The 19,165-nt window shown below is 48.7% G+C and overlaps 1 protein-coding gene across 8 annotated transcripts in view; it reads right to left on the bottom strand.

Moving 5' to 3' along the window:
* Positions 1-19,165, bottom strand: part of STK32B (serine/threonine kinase 32B) — a 387,425-nt gene that overhangs the window by 117,229 nt on the left and 251,031 nt on the right. For all 8 annotated transcript variants that reach the window (XM_053217584.1, XM_053217583.1, XM_027033784.2 and 5 more), the window contains one exon: positions 12,017-12,190. In XM_053217584.1, coding sequence (XP_053073559.1) covers positions 12,017-12,190 — 174 coding nt within the window. The remainder of the gene's footprint in view (positions 1-12,016; positions 12,191-19,165) is intronic.

Here is a 19,165-nt window from a genome sequence, read left to right as displayed (position 1 = left end):
TTTTCACAGTTCGTGTTATACATACGGGTGCACAACCGTCTCAAGTCTTCAAAGGGGAGGTATACCGTTTATGAAGCCAATTTCTTTCCTTTGGGTTATTTTAGAATGATCAATTATCATAAGTAGTGCTGTGTTAAATATCCTCACACCTCGTATGCAGGCCAGACTGGAGCCATACCATACATTCCAAGAAGTGAAATCAGTGGGTTGAAGTGTATGAATATTCACAAAGTGCTTGAAACTTATTCTCAAATATATTTCCAAAAGGGTTGTTACAGTTTTTGCCACCAGCAAATATAGATTCAGACTTCCCAGAGAACGTTTTTCTAGAATGCTTTGTCTTGGGAAATACCCAAAAGCAAAGCCCAACCTAGGTACCATCATCCCCCCAAAAGTCTGGATGATCCTCAGGGACAAATTTTATCCTGGCTCCTCTGTGTTCTGAATCGCTTTCCACATGGCTCTTACCGAGCACTTCCCACACTGGCTGAGATGGTCATTATTTACATCTGTCACCTAATCCAGCTGTGAGCCAGGGGGGAGGCGCACAGTAGGTGCTCAGTGCATAATTAAGAAGCATTTGGGTTCTGAAGAAAGGGACCACATACTTATGTATCAGGGTTTCTATCGCACTGTCCCGCACACAGTAAGTGCCAATTAAATACAGTAAAACCTTGGTTTGCGAGCGTAATTCGTTCTGGAAACATGCTTGTAATCCAAAGCAGTTGTATACCAAAGCGAATTTCCCCATAAGAAAAAATGAAAACTCAGATGATTCGTCCCACAACCCAAAAATATTCACATAAAAATGGTTCCAATACTGTAACACAATACAAAATAATAAAGAAAATACAAAATATAAAGAAAAATAAATTGACCTGCAGTTACCTTTGAAAACCTTTGTGGCTGGTGCGAGGGAGACAAGAGCGGAGGGTTACTGTGTAGGACGACTTTCAGCATCACTAACGGAATCACTGCTGTCTATTAGCTCAATGGAATCTTCTTCTGCATGGGGGCCCTTGTTTATGCTCTCGTGGATGTTGACTACAGTATTAATAAACTCTTGTCATACACTGCATTTAATGTAACTGGCAATAAGGCAGCAGAGGAAAGGGTCTCTATCTGCAGGCAGCCTGACCTAGAACGGAGCAAAGCACTTCTAAGCTCACTCTTGTCTGGAAAAGCAAAGGACTGTCCACAGGTGCTTCGAAGTGACCAAAAAAAAAAATACACTAGTGTCAGTTGTGGGCACCTTCCAACGCTCTGAAAAATCACTGATTTCTGCCAAACACCACACCTGAGACTGAGCATCCAAGCATGGGAGACGATCACCCACAATCCCACAGTAAGTGAGAGAGAGAGAGAGAGAGAGAGAGAGAGAGAGAATCATTGACTCAGTTGTGGTCATGTGACATTCGGCATCACGTAGTACTCGTATTACAAGACACCACTCGTTTATCAAGTTAGAATTTATTAGAAATGTTTGCTCGTCCTGCGGAACACTCACAGAACGAGTTACTCACAATCCAAGGTTTTACTGTACTTACTAACTCAATGAATGTCAACCAGAGATTCGATGTACTTCAAAGCCTGCCAGGGCAGAAAGAACCAAGTCTCAGGATATGTTCTTTCAATTCCTTGGGCCTCACTCTCTCATTGAAGGTATAAACACTTATAAATACCTACTATGTGCCAGGACCTATTTTAGGTAACCAGGAAAGAGGTGATTCCGAAAGCATCTTGTGGAGCAGGTGCCCTGTACACATTAATTAGCCTGAGAAAAATCCTCACTGAAGTATGAACAGAGCTCACGTGGATGCCCCGAGGAGAAGTCACCCAGAGAAAGGTGGTGTCTTCACATGGGAGCGGCCTGGAGCTGGAACGTGACTGTGGTCGGTTATACTGTGCCCTCCCACCCCCAGAAGGTATATCCAAGTCCCAACCCTGGTACCTGTGAATGTGACCTTATTCAGCAATAAGGTCTTTTAAGATGTAATTCAATTAAGTAATTCGAGATGTGATTGCCCTGGGTTTAAGGTGAGCCCCACATCTTTCAGTTTCCCGGTAACCCTGTGGGAGGAGATCACTCCTCCTGTTAACACAGACAAGCCCTGGAGCACCTGGGTGGCTCAGTCCGTTAAGTGTCTGACTTCAGCTCAGGTCATGATCCCATGGTTGGTGAGTTCAAGCCCTGCGTCGGGCTCTGTGCTGACAGCTCAGAGCCTGGAACCTACTTCCGATTCTGTGTCTCCCTCTCTCTTTGCCCCGCCTCTGCATGCATTCTGTCTCTCTCTTTCAAAAATGAAGATTGAAAAATTAAAAAAAAAAAAAAGAGAGACAAGCTCAAATCAGAGAGGTAATGGACTTGCCCAAGGTTGTTTGCACCTGGCACATGACACAAGACCTCTCAGCGCCAGCCCTCACGGTGGTGAGTGGGGGACCACGATCCTGCCTACACATGGGGTGCCCTTGACCCCTCACCCTACGGTCAGGTGCAGAGTCTGGGTTTCTCTTCCTCACAATCACATTTCCCGCGTCCAACCACTCGGCAAGCTTAGGTCAGAGGCTTGGTTTGTTTGTTTACAAATTCCACTGGTCATCAGATATGATCCAAACTGGGAGCCAAGAAGGGCAGTCTACTGCCCACAACTCAACTAAAGCCCCTGAAGCCACTGGTTCAGAAAATCTTGGCTCTTCCCATCTTTCACCTACATTGCCATGACATGAGTTATGAGCCTTTGCCAAAGGAGGACATGGGATGAGCAGCCCAGCCATATTTCCACACTTGGCATAATCTCTATTCCTATCACTTGGACAGACTTGATTTCCCAATTCACTGGGATTGGCCGATGAAAAGCATCATCCCAGCCTCATGTTGCAAACAGTTTCTTGGGAAAGGCACATGGGCAATTTTCCCAAATTCTCAGTTCACCTTTACAGAATTCAGAAGGTATAAACCTAAGACCGTGAGTCTATTTACCAAAAAAAATTTTTTTTAAACCATAAACACACAAGCAATGCAAACTAAGGGCACACTTTCTCTCCCCATCAATTCATGCAAAACCTACTGGATGCTGGTGCCGTGCGCACAAGAAAATAAGCAACTCGCAGGGAATGCCAAGAACTTCAAGGAGGAAGGAGGTTGCATACGGTCACTTAAAGTAAAAGTTTTATTTGCATGTGCGAGCAAAAGCCAAAGAGTTTCGCCTTTCTATCCGTTAGTCACAGGACGTTTCCTTCATGAAAGCTTGGGTAGTGGACAGATTTTACTTGTAAATGAGTGGAGAAGTGGGCTATCAGTGAGAGTGTGGTGACGGGGCGGGGGGTACCTACTGTTTGCTCCCAGGTTAAGTTACTTTTCTCCATGAGACCCAGTGGTCTCGCCTGTATAAAGGCAGTTGATAACGGGACCCACTTCAGTTGGCTGTTTTGGGGATTAGATGTGGCCACACCTGCAAAGCACTTTAAACAGAGCTGGCACATGCAAAGCGCCTGGCAAATGTTGATGGCCATGATGGGGGTAGCATCCGAGAAGCACGCTGGTTTCTGTTTTGTAACTTCCAATGACGTGTTCTAAATATGGGGACTACCCACTACATTTAAATGCTAACTGCACATAAATGTGAACAAGGCTCAGTTCCAAGCCCCGCCCTGGAAAGGACTCACTTTCTCATCTTATTCCCACCCAAAGACACAAAATGTCAAAAATCCCATGGGTATGTGCCTTCTTACATGCTAATATTTTTAAGATAAAATTGTCCGTGGCGAACATGAACGGTGAACTTAAAGAGGGAGTTTGAGGCATGTGATTTATTTTAATGGTTTCTTTATTTTCAAAAAGAGAGAGCGAGTTGGGAGTGTCAGAGAGAGAGAGAGAGAGAGAGAGAGAGAGAGAGAGAGAATTCCAAGCAGGCTCTGTGTTGTCAGCGCAGAGCCCAACGTGGGGCTTGAACTCACGAACTGTGAGATCATGACCTGAGCCGAAACCAAGAAGCGAATGCTTAACTGAGCCACCCAAGTGCCCCAAGGCATGTGCTTTAAATCAGTGGAAATGCTCACACTAATGGAAGGATTGTCCCTTATCTTTCACGCACATTCTTTTGAATCTTTTGAACTTTATTACACATATTATTTATTAAAAAAATAAGATCTGGGTGTAACCCTACACTCCACACCAAAAACAAATAAGTAAAAACAAAAATTGAAAAAAAAAAGGATTCACTTCTTTATTTCCTCAGTGTATTCAACGAAGTGACAAAAAAAGATACATTTTATAAAAATCAGTATTTGTATACTTTTAAGCAATTTGTAGCAAAAAGGGTTGATAATGCTAGTTTAACTAAAGGAAGAAGCTTTCTGGTGTTTCAGGATTAAACTATTATTGGTCCTAGAGATAAAAGGTTTTTCCCAAAGTAAAAAACTTTACAAACAAATTATTCCTGGGAAAAATCTGACAGTAAGCAGGTATTTTGTTAAGGCTGAGTCCATTCAGCCCCCAACTCCAAGGCAAGGCTGGAGAGGTTTCTCTAGCACCTGATGGGACTCCTGTCCTGGGAAGAAGGACAACTGTGGGCCCGATGAGGTGAGCCATCGCTGGGACTGCTAAGTGTTGAGACTGTACATTCATTTACACATGAGGCAAAATCAGGGCCAAAAGCACAGGAATGCACAGTACAGGCCAGCCACGCTTCATCCGGAGAGCTTCCCAAGGGAAGAAAACCCCCTGTCCTGGGGGTTTCAGGCAGGCAGAGCAAAATCTGACAGAAGTCACCCCACTGGAGAAAATTTTCTCCAAAAGGAGCTTGAAGATGTTGCCCCAAACCCACTCTGGTCAGCATTTAGACCACTCTTGGTTCAAAACACCAATCAAAGGGTTGCCCTTCATAGGCTCGTATTTGTGCCACAGAATTGGATGTAAAACAGCCAGAAGAGGAGAGAATTCCTGATGACCTGACCCTCACCTGAGCCACAAGTTCCCTTCCAATCGGCTCATTTTCCCCAAGTGGATGGACGGAATGCCACAGCTCCTACCACGGACCATGGAGACTCTAAGAAGCCATTACTATTCATTTCCTTTTTTTTTTTTTTTTTTGGATGAAAAGTAAACTATCATACATCAAAAGAATCACGACTACATAATGGGGTAGACAGGAAAACATCAAGACGTTTTTACCTTCAAACATGAGATTTCAAAGGAGCTGCACGTCTGTGGCCCACGACTTTGGGCCCCAGCAGAGACCTTGGAGAGGCTGGCGTCTCAGATGTCAAGGGACCCACGGGCAGAAAAGTTACAGGAAGCAGAGCAAGGAATGGAGATGGACTTATCGAACGGGAACTTGTATTTGCGAGTGATTTCAAGGAAGTCTGTCTTTCCTTCCTTTCTTCATTACTTCACTGATTCAGTAAATGGTCATGCTGGGCAACGAGTCAGGTGTTGAAAATCCAAAGATGAACAAGGTAGAAAAGATATCTGCCTCCAGGGAGTGGGCAGACAGGCAGGTTTCTTCTCTGGTTACCCAGAAACATGGTAAATGACTCGGTCACCCAGCTGGGATTGCATCCTAGGAAAGAAGTGGACGGTGGGCTTAGCAGGGTGGGGCACGGGATAAAGGCAGTGGGGACGCCCTCTGAGGAAGGGAGGGTCTGGTCCTTATTCTGGCTCTGTCTAGGGGTCACTCAGACAGGACATCAGTTAGTCAGGACATAACCTTGGCTTGCCTCTTGCGTCTGGGAAGGCAGTAAGGTGTGATGGAGAGAGACTCTGACTACAAGCCATATTCCAACTTCGAACCACAATCCTGCTGCTTTTTAACAGTGTGACTTGGGGGTAGGAGCTCAACCACCAGAAGCTTCACACACCCATGGAACAGAGCCTGCCTTGGGGGCATTTGTCATTAGATTCTCAAGTGCTTATGTTCACGCTTATACGTGCATGAACACTCATTCATATCAGCACGCTGTAAGCAGTTCAAGGCAATCTGAACAATAAATGGCGTGGCGGGGATCGGCATGGGATCTGGGGTCAGACTGTCTTGGCTTAACCCTGGTTCCACCATCTCCAGTTGGGGGCAGGGGGCAAATCACCCAATCTCTCTGCAAAATGCTGGTTGTAGTACCTAGCCCATTTTATTTTTTAAGAGTTTATTTTGAGAGAGAGAGGGAGAGGGAGAGAGGGAGAGGGGGAGAGGGAGAGGGAGAGAGGGAGAGAGAGGGAGAGAGTGCTGTTAGCACAGAGCCCAAAGTGAGGCTCAAACCCTCGAGCCCTCAGATCATGACTTGAGCTGAAACCAAGAGTCAGATGCTTAACCAACTGGGCCACACAGGTGCCCCTAGCCCATTTGATTGATGCCAGGATTAAATAAGCTGATATTTGTGTGTGCTCTATCTATCTATCTATCCAACACACACATTTGCATACATATGCACACGTACACATAAACACACGTGTGTGCATATGTGTGTATATATGTATTTATGTACCGACATACAGAAGTTCAATAAACTTGATTCATTGTGACTTTTGCCATTCATTTGACCTTGTATGATTGGTCCTTCTGGACACCTCGTCCAGTGACCCTGCCCTGGCTGAAGATCCTTCTTGGGAAGTGCTTTTGGGGCCTTCAGAAAGGCCATTCTCAATTACCAGCTGGACCATGTCACTGCCAAGCTTCAGCCCATCTGTGGATGACACCAGCAAGGGCCTCAGGGTGTGTTCCTCACCAACCTGAGCAGGGCAGTCTCTCCCCCCCACCCCCCGCCCCCACCTCTGCCCAGGCCTCCCACATCCGGGTGCTTCTGCCCGGTGCCTCCTGTATTCCTCCTTGGGGCTAATCCCTCCTTGTCCTCAAATCACTACAAGTCGAATGTCCCAGAGGAAGCCTCCCCAGCTTCCTCTGTGTCCCCTGCCCCACCCTGCATCCCAGTCTGGGCTGGGTGCCTTCCTCGGGGCTCCCGTAGCCACTGTGTGGCCCCTGGTGTGGGTCCCCATCCTGAATTGCAATAATTTGACCCCCAGAATGGTTGCCTCTTCCATCTAGGAGGGCTGCTCATCATTTTTTCCCAAGGGCTGGCCATCTTCCTGGGTGAAGAACGAAGGACCGACACATACACTCTAAAAAGTAGATCTCTAACTGCTTGAGAACAATGGTTTATTTTCAACACTAAATGATATTCCCCTACGCAAGACACTTTCCAACTCAAGGGGTATACTCCGAAATACCTTGTGCTTTCTATAGATCTATAACGCCATCCTCAAAGGTGGAAGATTTGTCACCACCGAGTATATGAGAAAAGAGTAAACACCAGGTTCCATAGTCACTTCTCCAGACAAAGCAAAGAGAATGAAGCTGCTACAAGTTGCCAGGCACAGCTAAATGCTTTATGACCTCTTGCTCATGGAATTTGCACAACGGCCCAATGAAGTCGGCATCATCAGGTCCGTTTTACAGATTTGAAAACTGAGGTCCAAATAAGCAGCTGGAGTTCAGTAACTTGCCCAAGGCCACCAAGACGGAAGACACAAGTTTCTGGTGATCCAACCGAGGCCTGCATTGGCAGAATGATTCTACAACTTCCACGTGTGGCAACTTTCAAGAAAGCAACATCCATTTGTCTGTATAAATATGGCAGCAGGGGGCGTCTGGCTGACTCAGCTGGCAGGCGGCACATCTGCCGACTCTTAATCTCAGGGTCATGAGTTTGGGCCCCACCCTGGGAGGGGAGCTTACTTAAAAAAATGTGGCGATGGCAATGTCTAGCACGGAAGGAGCGGGGGATTCATAAATTCATCTGTTGAATGAACGCAACACATTGCACAGCATTATCATATATCCTTACGCCCAGCGTGTACAGCCCATAATTTCAAGTCTGAACGCACGGTGAAGGGACTTGTTGAATTACACAGGAGGGAAAAAAGTGGACTCAAATCCCCGCCAAGTCTACCATTTTAGAAATGGTAAGGTAGGTGGATTTTTAAACATTTCTCTAAGTTGTGAGCTCTCTCCTTTTCTCCAGGGCAGATCTGGAGTCTGAGGGCAGATGATCTGATTTTTAAGTACAGTGACTTAAAAACACTGGCTGAAATGAAAACGTGGTTCCCACCATCACGCTCATATGTCACAGTTCCACTTCCTGCCTATCTTTGGCTCTGTTCTGGGAGGCTGGTACCCGTATCTCACCAACGTCCACGTGACTCCGTGTCTGGGGCAAACGAGGCCAACTGATCATCTTTTGCACACTAGTACAGCAGCGGCTGTGATAATTCACGAATGACGTTTGTAAAACGGACCGGCCAAGAACGTGGTCCTTTGAGCATCTTCAAAGAACCCTGCCGGTGCACAGAGGCGACGGCGGCATGGGGTGACCTTCCTCAACAAATACAGCACAGTGCTTACAGAGTCTGGAGCCAGGGTTGCTGCATGCAAAGGCCGATGAATGGCCACATAAATGGACAGCGGGCCTGCAGCGAACACGCGGCATTACACTGAACAACCCCTTTACGACTACATACGACTACTACCATAACTTCCTCTTCCTCCTTCCTGATCTTGTTCGTTGTGTGATGTTAGCCATTTGTATCAAAATTAGGGATGCAAATAACCAAGGAATCAATGGTTCTGAAAGTGATCTAATATAGAAACAACACCTATCACTTTCTCCCCATCTCTCTCTCTCCATCCATCCATCCATCCATCCATCCATCCATCCATCCATCTTGTCCAGGTGACAATTTTGGTAGACATAGCTCCTTTTCTCTAAATAATAGATAACTTTTGCATTTCAGGCTCCATCTATTGGCCTCCCACTGTGGAAAATGAGGATGTAACACTCTTCCCCCCCATGCCCCCAGCCCCCAGAAGACACGGTCATCTTCCCCTCCAGCCATTCCCCAGTGGGGTGTTGTACTTCTGGTTAGACTGACCTTCAGGGCTGCACTGATTATGATTGTATGGAGCAAATTCACGTAATAAGCTGTGCTACAAACAGACAACATCCTGTACAATGCCTCCATTCCCTAGAGTTAATAACTGTCTTTTATGTATTGTTGAGCTTTTTCCTAAACTTCTCATTTATTCAACTTCAGATGTTTCACCAACTAAATAACTTCCTCTCAAGGCATCCAGAGGCATCAGGAATCCCACCAGCCCATGATTCCTGGAGAAGTCTGCCCCAGGGTATTTCGATCCACTCCAGTCAGCACTGGTCAGGGTCTACACCGTGGGCACAACCGACATCCTGGGACCTCCCTTTATCACCATCCTGGAGACTCCCTATGCCTCTCTCCTCTGCTGGAGCCACACATTTTCCATTCCTTCCCCCTTCCTGATTTATTCCTTTATTTTAGTGGAGTCCACCTTTTTCTGATAGTTCCTTGAGAAAAAGGAAATGTAAGGTACATTTTTTGGAGACCTGAACTTCTGGAAATGTACACCCTCACACTTGATTGAGAACATGTGTCTGCTGCCTTCTAGCACCTGATAAACCCCAAACACGTCTGATTCCTCAGCCTTTATAGCCTGCTGTTCATCTGTGGAAGCTTATGGGACCTGGGGTTTGTCCTGATGGGCATCTTTCAATCTGGAAACTCAGCTCTTTCAGGTACAGGAGATATTCAATAATTATTTCATTGATCATTTCTCCCACTATGTTTTCTCTCTTGTCTCTCTCTCATCTGAGGTTAGGATTACCAGACGGTTGTCTCATTTTCTTCTATTTCCTCTTGTATTTTCATTTTTTAAAATTTTTTAATGTTTATTTATTTTTGAGAGACAGAGAGACACACATAGAGAGAGAGAGAGAGAGAGAAGGGGAGGGGCAGAGAGAGGGAGACAAAGAATCGTAAGCAGGCTCCAGGCTCCGAGCTGTCAGCACAGAGCCCGACGTGGGACCTGAACTCACAAACTGTGAGATTATAACCTGAGCCGAAGTCAGACACTTAACCAACTGAGCCACCCAGGCACCCCTCTCGTATTTTCTATTTATCTTTCTATAGTATGAGGGATGTCAACTTTGTCTTCTAACGCATCTTTTGAGTTTTTCATTTCTACTGTCATATTTTTAATTTAGAAGAGCTCCAATGTTTTCCAAATTTTAAATAAACATGGTGATTCTTATTATGTATTTCTTATTATATATACATTTCTTATTATACAATTGCAAAAATCTTTTTATCCCTCTGGAAATACTGACCACGGTTATTTTGCTATTCTCTCCTCCTCGCATGGTGTCTATTTATTCCAAGATTTGTTTTTCCTCTTTCCATTTCATTGTTTGGACCTCACTGTTTGTGCCAGGAGATTTCCATATGTCTTATAACCCTTGGTCATCGGTTACCTAGTTGGCAGCTTACGACAAATGAGTGGGGCTTGTTGGCTGTGAACTACGTGCTAAGTGGTGCTGGGGAAGCTGTGAAGTCAAGTCTCTTTGCTCTTGGATCACCCCTTACTGAAATCACAGTTTCCTGCCTGGAGGAAGGTCTGAACATGCCACTCTTGGAGCCCAGCTGGCATGGGGAGAGGTTGTATATTTTAGCATCTGGTTGGTATACTCTTTCCTTCTAAGCTTATTTATTTATTTGGAGAGACAGAGAGAGCACGAGTGGGGGCGGGTAGAGAGAGAGGGAAACATAGAATCCCAAGCAGGCTCCGCGGTGTCAAGCACACAGCCTGACGCAGGGCTTGAACTCACCAAGGGCGAGATCGTGACCTGAGCTGAAATCAAGAGCCACACGCTCAACCGACTGAGCCACCCAGGTCTCCCAATACACTCTTTTCAATACAATGTCCTAACTCAAGTAAGCTTGGTGTACTTCAGTGCAAACCCTCGCTAATTTTTGCATCTTTAGGGAGCAAACATTATTTGTCTGCTTGGGCAAAATTACTCAGACGATTCCTCAGCCATCGAGTTATTCACAATGGACAAGCAGCTCTGGGTTCTCAATACTTCCTAAAAGGCTTTCAAACAGTTCACCTTACTTTAGCCTCCTTTTTACTTCCCTTCTTCCTTCCATATATACTGATGACGGTCAGTCCCTGCCCCTAGGGAGCACTCTTCAGCGTCCATCAGCGCTCGGCTGTCCCCAGTGACAACCTGGAATTTACGTTCTTGGACACTAATCACCCACCACTCTCCGTTTTCCTTCAGAACCTCCCCCCGCCATGTTTTTCTCTAGTCTCCTCTTTAGTCTTCCCCATCTTTGTGAGTTTGTCATTTACCGAACCTTCTTGCTGCCGTTTTACTGGAGTTCCAGGAGGAACACACTGTAGATGTGTTTGTGTGTGTATGTGTGTGTGCATGCTTAGTCTACCATCATTACCTAGAAGGTCAAGTCTTTCTTTGCCATGTCTTCCAAAATCACACGTCATAAGAAGAGCAGTGAGGCACGGCGCAAGACCCGAGGTGAACAAATCTGGAGCCACTCACGCCAGCCCCCTCCTCTGGAAAGAGCGAGAAGACTTTGCTTGGGACACCATCACTTTGGGAAGCCTCTGGCTGGCCTCCTGCCTCTGCAGACAAACTTGCTTTGCCGGCCTGCTTGGAATGGCGGAGCTGTGCACGGGCAGCGGGAAGCAAGGGTTCTGAGCAAGGAGCAGAAACCCAGAGCTTATACCCAGAGCCCAGGGCCAGCCCCGAGGCGTTCCCAGGAGAAAGAAATCCTCCCCGCGGCACAGCACCGATTTCACGTATGGAAAGGAAGACAGTACATTCCCTCAGACTCCCAACTAATGCCACGTGACCTTTCTAACGTGACACTGGGGGACCAGAACATTCCAGCCTCCTGAAGTCACGTTGCAACGGAGAAGCAAAGGCCAACTACCAGCCACGTCTCTCCCCAGCGGGGTGGTTGCCTCAGATGCAGGTGACAAGGGAGTGGGCTGCCTTCCAGGGCGGGAAGAGGCTGTTCTGATGTTCCTGAGCTCCACCTGCTGCCCCTTCGGACAGACGTCGGTGAGGAAATGCCCCGCCCGGCCTCCCAGCGGGCCACGGCCCCCAGGCACCCCTCCGGCAGCCCAGGCACCTGTGGATGATGTGGAACCTCTGCAGATACTCCAGGGCCAGCGCCAGCTCGCAGATGTACAGCTTCACCGCCCCCTCCGTGAAGTGGACGTTCTGCTGCAGGTGGTAACGCAGGTCTCCGCCCAGGAGCAAGTCCACCACCATGAACATGTCCTCCTCGTCCTGGAAGGAGTACCTAGGAGTGCAGAGGGACAGAGCAGGTTAGGGGACAGAGGTGCTCCAACGTCCTCTGGACCGATGCCCCCGTTTTACAGAAGCGTAACTTGAGGCTCAGAGAGAGGCACTGGTGTCACCGAAGTCACAGGGCTCTCGCAGACAAATGGCATTTTAACCAATGCCAGACATCAACACATGACTTTAAGTTTTAAGATGTTTTAGGGGCCCCTGGGGGGCTCCGTCGGTTGGGCGTCCGACTTCGGCTCCGGTCACGATCTCGCGGTTCGTGGGCTCGAGCCCCGCGGCGGGCTCTGGGCTGACAGCTCGGAGCCTGGAGCCCGCTTCGGATTCTGTGTCTCCCTCTCTCTCTCTGTCCCTTCCCCACTTGTGCACGTTCTCTCTCTCTCTCTCTCTCTCTCTCAAAAGTAAATAAACTGGGTGCCTGGGTGGCTCAGTCGGTTAAGCGGCCGTCTTCAGCTCAGGTCATGATCTCACAGTTAGTGAGTTCGAGCCCCGCGTCAGGCTCTGCGCTGATAGCTCGGAGCCTGGAGCCCGCTTCGGATTCTGTGTCTCCCTCTCTCTCTGCCCTGCTTGAGCACTCTCTCTTGTCTCTCTCAAAATAAATCAATAAACTTTAAAAATAGAATAGAAAAATTTTAAAGTTTTTATTTAAATTCCGGTTGATTAATATACAGTGTAGTGATAGTTTCAGGTGTCCAATCTAGTGATTCAACACTTCCATATACCAGGTACTCATCACAACAAAGTGTCCTCCTTAATCCCCATTCCCCATCTCCCCCAGCCCCCCAACCACCTGCTCTCTGGTGACCGTAAGTTCGTTCTCTACAGTTAAGAGTCTGTTTCTTGGTCTGCCTCTCTCCCTCTTTTTTTTTTTTTTCTTCCTTTGCTTGTTTGCTTTGTTTCTTAAATTCCACATCAGAGTGAAATCATATGGTACTGGTCTTTCCCTGACTAATTTCACTTAGCATAATACTTTCTAGACCCATCCATGTTGTTGCAAATGGCAGGACTTCATTCTTTTTTTTTTTTTTTTTAATGGCTGAGTAATAGTCCAGTGTATACATTACTTTGTCTTTAGTACCTGCTTTAACTAGGTGTTTTTGGGACCTGAGGTAGGTACTCTGCAAAGCTGCACCCCCCCCCCCTCCCCAACGTCCCTCTCTTCCCTCCCACCACACGTGACTCCCCACACGGAGCCTGGTTCTGCGCCCACTGAATGCAGTGATGTTCTGGCAAGTCTGCGTCCAGGCCTGAAGGGAACCAGCAGCTTCTACTCGAACTGCCTTCCAGGACCCGGCCAGAGCCCAAGCCCCACGGAGAGGCCACGAGAAGGAAAACAGGAGCTCCAGCCAACCGCCCTGGCTGAGCAACCAGGGACAGCCAGCAGTGACCGGCAGCTTGGGAGTTTTTTTGGGGGTGTTGTCCCTTTGCTTGTTTCAGCAACAGAGAATGACACATTACTCAATTCGTGTTTACAAAATGCATTCAGGCTTCTTCAGGACTAAAGAGCCAATATATAGAACCTCAGAATGGTGTTCAAACCTCGAAAGAGGAATCTCACCCTTGTAAAATGTTTTCACATTCCATACAGAACCGTGGGAAGTTAAGGGAATCCTGAGATATAACCACAGAATGACAGACTGTTTTCATGGGGGCTTAGACCTTTGACTCAGACCCTCGGAGATTAGACCTGGGCCATCCAGGCTCTTCCCCTCGTTCGACAGAAGAGCAAACTGGGGCCCAGAGGGAAGAAGGGACCCAGCGAGTCAACAAGAGGAGACCTGGGCCATCCAGGCTCTTCCCCTCGTTCGACAGAAGAGCAAACTGGGGCCCAGAGGGAAGAAGGGACCCAGCGAGTCAACAAGAAGACGGGCACACGAACCCCAGACCCAGTCTCTCCCCAGCGCATTTACAACCACACACCACTAGGTGGTGCTGTGACGCACGCACTGTGCTCCCCCAACCTGGGTGTGTTTCCTGGATTCAAGCGGCCAATATCTCATTTAGGATTTCGCATAGTGTTCCGATGGCACTAGCCCACATTTTCCTACCTGCCACTGCGCTGGCCCAGATTTGGCATCATGGTAATACCGGACTCTACGATGAAGTGGGGCTCTTTGTTTCCATTCAAGAAGCATCTGTGAAAAGCATCGCTAGTTTGTGGAAAGTCTGGTCTCAAAATGCCTGTCATGCCCACACTTCGGGTTCACTGGGGATTCTCCCTCTCACTTCAGGGGCTCCTGTTGGCGCTGTCTGATGACTCCTGCTCCTCCCCTTCAGCAAAGAGATGAGCAGATCCATGGCCTGGGCTGACTAGGAGGTATTTACACACGTCCCCTGGCTGCTGGTGTCAGTTCATCAGGACCCCTTGGGGTGCTCCCTGGGACGGATGAAATAAAAGCCTTCTCCTCTGGGCTTGCCAGGCTAGACGCTGTGAAACCCTCTTGCCCCAAATGGGGGTACAACCCACCTGCAGCGGGAAGCGGCAGAGGGTCAAACAGGGTGAGGGCTAAACACAGAGAGAAGCCTTGTTGGAGATGCTGGCTCCAGCCTGGACAGAAGCCTGAACCTTACACTCACCATGCACAATGACGCGCCTTCTGACCTAAGCTACTTGACACGGTCTTTCTGTCATTTGGAACCCAAAGAGTCAGCTGGTACATCTCTCTGCGTATTTGCTACTGGAGAGGAGGGTTCAGATGCTCAAAAAGGAACCACAGGAATTAGCTCTAAATGCCTCCTACAGATGCCCAATTTGTATTCTGAGAGTTGAAGGACTATTGAAACATCACATGAATAACCAGTTGAGTTCTGCACCCTTGTTCACAGCTAAACTGTCAAAGGGCATCTCATTCGATATTCCGTCAGAACTCTTTGGAGGGGCAACGTGAATTTCTAGGAGAGAAACCTGCAGACCGGAGTGAATTTTAAGAGGAAATCCAACATGCGAAGAGAACAGAAATTTAAGCAATAACTCAGGTTGTTGTGGCTTTCTCTCGCCACAGATCCAGTTTTTGCCCTGGGCCATGGACTCTACATCCCCAAGGAGACTCAGCACTGTTATTGGAGAACAGAAAATGACCTTTCATTTATCTCTGCAGCTTTGTGCAATGCTTCCTTTTGCCTCCTCTTGGGCTGGAATGATAAGTATGTTCTCACAATAATGCTGCACATTGTCATGGAAATGGAGATCACAAATGAGAAACCTGCACTCTATCCTGGTAACCCTGAGCCATGGAGAAATCAATTAGGCTCTCCTTCCAACATCAAAGAAGTTCAGGAGTTTGGAAGGCACCAGTTTTGGCTTGGATGCGGAAATATACCAGCACGCAGAACCCTGTGTCTGGTTTAAAAAAAATTTGTTCCTTAATTTCCAATCTTGCTCCAAAAAGCTTTAAAGGTTTCTTGCAAAATTCATATCATTTAACAAAATTAAAAGTAAGTAAGCCATAGATCAGGTCAAAGAATAAAAAAGGGATTCAAGAAACTGTAAGCAGGCAAAAATACCCCAATTCATGGTCAGCGAGCTCATGTGTTGGCCCCAAACAGGCCATAAATGTGTGTCTAACCTTTCCGGCAAGCAGAGAAACACGATCAGCCTTATGATCCAGGGTCAACGTGGAAACAAGAAATCAGTTGTTTAGGAAAAGCATGATTATTCCTGGTGCGAAGCCAGAAGGAACTTTCTCCCACTAGATTCTTACAACGATGGCATTTTGAAATGTGGCAAACAACGATCTGCATGAAGTACCTCTACAGAGTAACACGCTTAACAGGGATTTTTTTGTACGATGTTCAAGAGACACTGAAGGCATCAAGGTCCGAGTCTGTAAAAGCAGCACCTCATGCAGAAAAGAGAGGTGGTCTGGTGTCATGCTCACAGAAGAGCTTTCTTAACCGAAAGATACATCTAGAGGAGACACCCGGTGAATGCCCTCAGGGACCGCGTCCCAAGTGTGGGATGGCCCACGCATCCACGAATCCTCAGAAGGCTTCTCTCACGCATCAGCCCAGTGCCAGAAGCTGGGAGTCAGTGGAAGAGGTCGCCCTCGATGGCTCGCTTGAGTTTGGGGTCATCAGAAGGGGGCTGGGATTTGATGTCATGGCCATGACTAGTGCCCTGGATCAACCCACTGCTGCGGATCCAGATTCACCCTGGACGTGGACCCCGCGCTCCCGCGTTCCCAAGGAGCTCAGTGTGGTCCCTGCCACCACCTCTCTGCTCTCGTCCACCCTTCTCTTCTCAGGGCGGAGCAGTGGTTCCCAACCAGGGGCAACGCTGCTCCCCGGGGGCATAGGACGACGTCTGGAGATGCTTTGGGTTGTCACAACTGGGAGCAGTGCTACTGGCACCTAGGGGGTAGGGGCCAAGGACGCTGCTAAGCCTTCTCCAAGGCACAGGGTGGCCCCTCACACAAAGAATGGCCTGGCCCCAAATGTCCACAGGGCTGTGGTTGAGAAACCATGGTGTGGATTCATGTTCTTAGAAGCCCTCCTCCCTAACCCTGGAGGACTGAATTGGGGGACACTCCTTTTGGTCCTTGGTGCCCTATAATAGCACTGATAAGGCGCCTACCATGGGCCAGGTACTGTTCTACGTGCTTTATGTGTGTTAATTCATTTTATCCTCCCAACAGCCCTTTGAGGTAGGTACTAGCAGGAGCCATCTTGGACAGACCTGGACACGGAGGCTCAGGGAGGTTAAAGAACATTTCCCCAGGAAATGGAAGGGCTGGGAATTGAACTAACACAACCCATCTCCAGAATCTAGAATCCCTGCCTGAGGCTCTGGCAGCACCTTCCTCGTGGCTCGGGGACCCTCTGTCTCCTGGTCTCTTCTCCCCACCAGCCAGCCATCTCCGTGCACAGGGATCAGGCCTGTTTGACACTGTCCCCCTGCGTTTAGCACATTGCCCAGAGCATCATACACTCGGAATGAATGGGTCACAAACAGATTACCCGTGGCCTGGGTGGCACGTTAAGTTAATCTGGTACTCCCTCCACAGGAGGCTGGGGCGAGGGGGAAGGCAGCACGGAAGGAGACAGGGAAGGTGGAGGGATGACTAGAGGCAAGTCTCTGCTGGGTGCTGGGCTCTGCATTTGGTCGAAGTCATTGCTTATTGGAGCCTCCTTTGCTCTGGCCTCCCCCCTCCTCCCAGAGACCAGGACCTCCCACTGGCCTGAGAGCGACTCTCCCAGTCTCCCTCCAAAGCCTCACTCCTGTGCAGGGAGCAGAAGTGAACCGTCTGGTGAGCTGTTGGGAAGCAGCTGCCAGTGGGCTCAGCTCAGCTCCTTCTGGGATCCCGCCGGGCTTCTGGGTCTTCCCACAGAGGGTTTATACTCGGTCTGCTCCCTGTAATGGCCAGAGACCTAGCCAATGGAGACGGGGCTTGCAAGGTGACCCCATAGCCATAGGGTGATTCCATTTCAAAGCCAAAGTGTTAGCGAGCCCTTGGGTGCAGAACGAAAGCCAAGTTCTTCAATCAACTGTGTCTGCAACAAAGCTGATACTTTCACTTCCACGTGCCTGAGCCCCAGGGCGTCTCTTGAGTGGTCCCAAACTCAGGTGGGAAGGAAGGGTGCTCTCCATGGACCTCCCATCATCCCTCAGCCCTCACCCCATTTAACCATGCAAGGTGGGCATTACGCCCCTCATTTTTCCAACAGAGGAAGCCAAGGCCAAGAGAGGCTGACCTGTCCCCAGTTGGGTGATGCCCTTTCGTCAATAGCACGTCGGGTCCTCTAGAACCGGTGTCGGGAAGCTTGTGCACTGAAGGTCAGCCACGTTAACCATGGTGAGAAGACACATGAGTGCATACGAGAGTTGCTGTGTCCAGGGGGAAATCCGAGTGGGAACACCTGACCCAGCTCCTCCTCGTTTCTTTCTTTTTTTTTTTTTAACGCTTATTTATTTTTGAGAGAGGCAGAGAGAGAGAGAGAGAGCGAGGGAGGGGTGGGTAGAGAAAGGGAGACAGAGAATCTGGAGCAGGCTCCAGGCTCCGAGCTGTCTGCACAGAGCCCGATGTGGGGCTCAAGCTCATGCGCCGCGAGATCATGACCTGAGCCGAAGTCGGATGCTCCACCGACGGAGCCCCCCAGGCACCCCCTCCTCTTGTTTCAGCTAACCTTGCTCTTACTTGGCGCCAGGAGGCCACCAGCCGACCACGTGTTGCCGGTGGCAGGGGAGGCATGGGAAGGAAAGGGCAGGAAGTCATAAACCTTTCTTAGTGCCCCAGCACCATGGTGCCACTCAGCCATTTAAGACACACGCTTTTCTCTACTTTTCTTCCCTGGGTTAAAGGGGCCAAGCCGGGGGACGCCCTGTGGGTTAGTCTTCTGGAAGCCCTAGCGGCCGGGACGAGTCGCGTGTCTCTGACGTTTACCTCCTGCGTCCTTGTTGTGTGGCACCCGCCAGGACACGGAGCCGAGCATCTCTCAGACCGTCTCCTCGCAGTCCAGTCTCCAAGGGGGAGCAGACAGGGAGGAGGGCTCGCCGACCACGCTCACTGCCGGTGATTCTCAGCGACTGAATGTGCAGCAAGAGAAGGCTAAAAATGCCGTCTGAGGCTCAGGCATCCAATAATGGGATGCTGGGCCTTCCGTCCGCTCATTCTGTACACATAACAAGGAGCTTATCAAATCTGAATTGTGCTTGATACACAGAAGTCTTTAATAACATCCACAATAACCTTTTTTTTTTGAACAAAAAAATTTGAATTGAGCCACACAAGAGCTCAAGCCATTCATACATCCTGGCCCCCACTGTTCTCCACATCAAGCTGATTCTGTCCCTGTCCCCCCTTCCCAGAAGCCAGTGTTGCTGGTTGGCTTCCACCTGCCCCCTGCGGGCCAAGTGGCAGCAAGGGGACACTCTCAAACGCCATCCGGCTCCCCAGGTCCAGGCAGTTTGGGGCAGGAGGACTCCTAGGACCATGCAAAGGTGAAGGGAAGCCCAGGTTTCCTACCAGCTGCC

The sequence above is a fragment of the Acinonyx jubatus genome, chromosome B1 (genome assembly GCF_027475565.1).
Source record: "Acinonyx jubatus isolate Ajub_Pintada_27869175 chromosome B1, VMU_Ajub_asm_v1.0, whole genome shotgun sequence".
NCBI classification, from domain to species: domain Eukaryota; kingdom Metazoa; phylum Chordata; class Mammalia; order Carnivora; family Felidae; genus Acinonyx; species Acinonyx jubatus.
The sequence above is the reverse complement of the archived record's forward strand: the minus strand, read 5'-3'. Positions and strand labels throughout refer to the sequence as shown.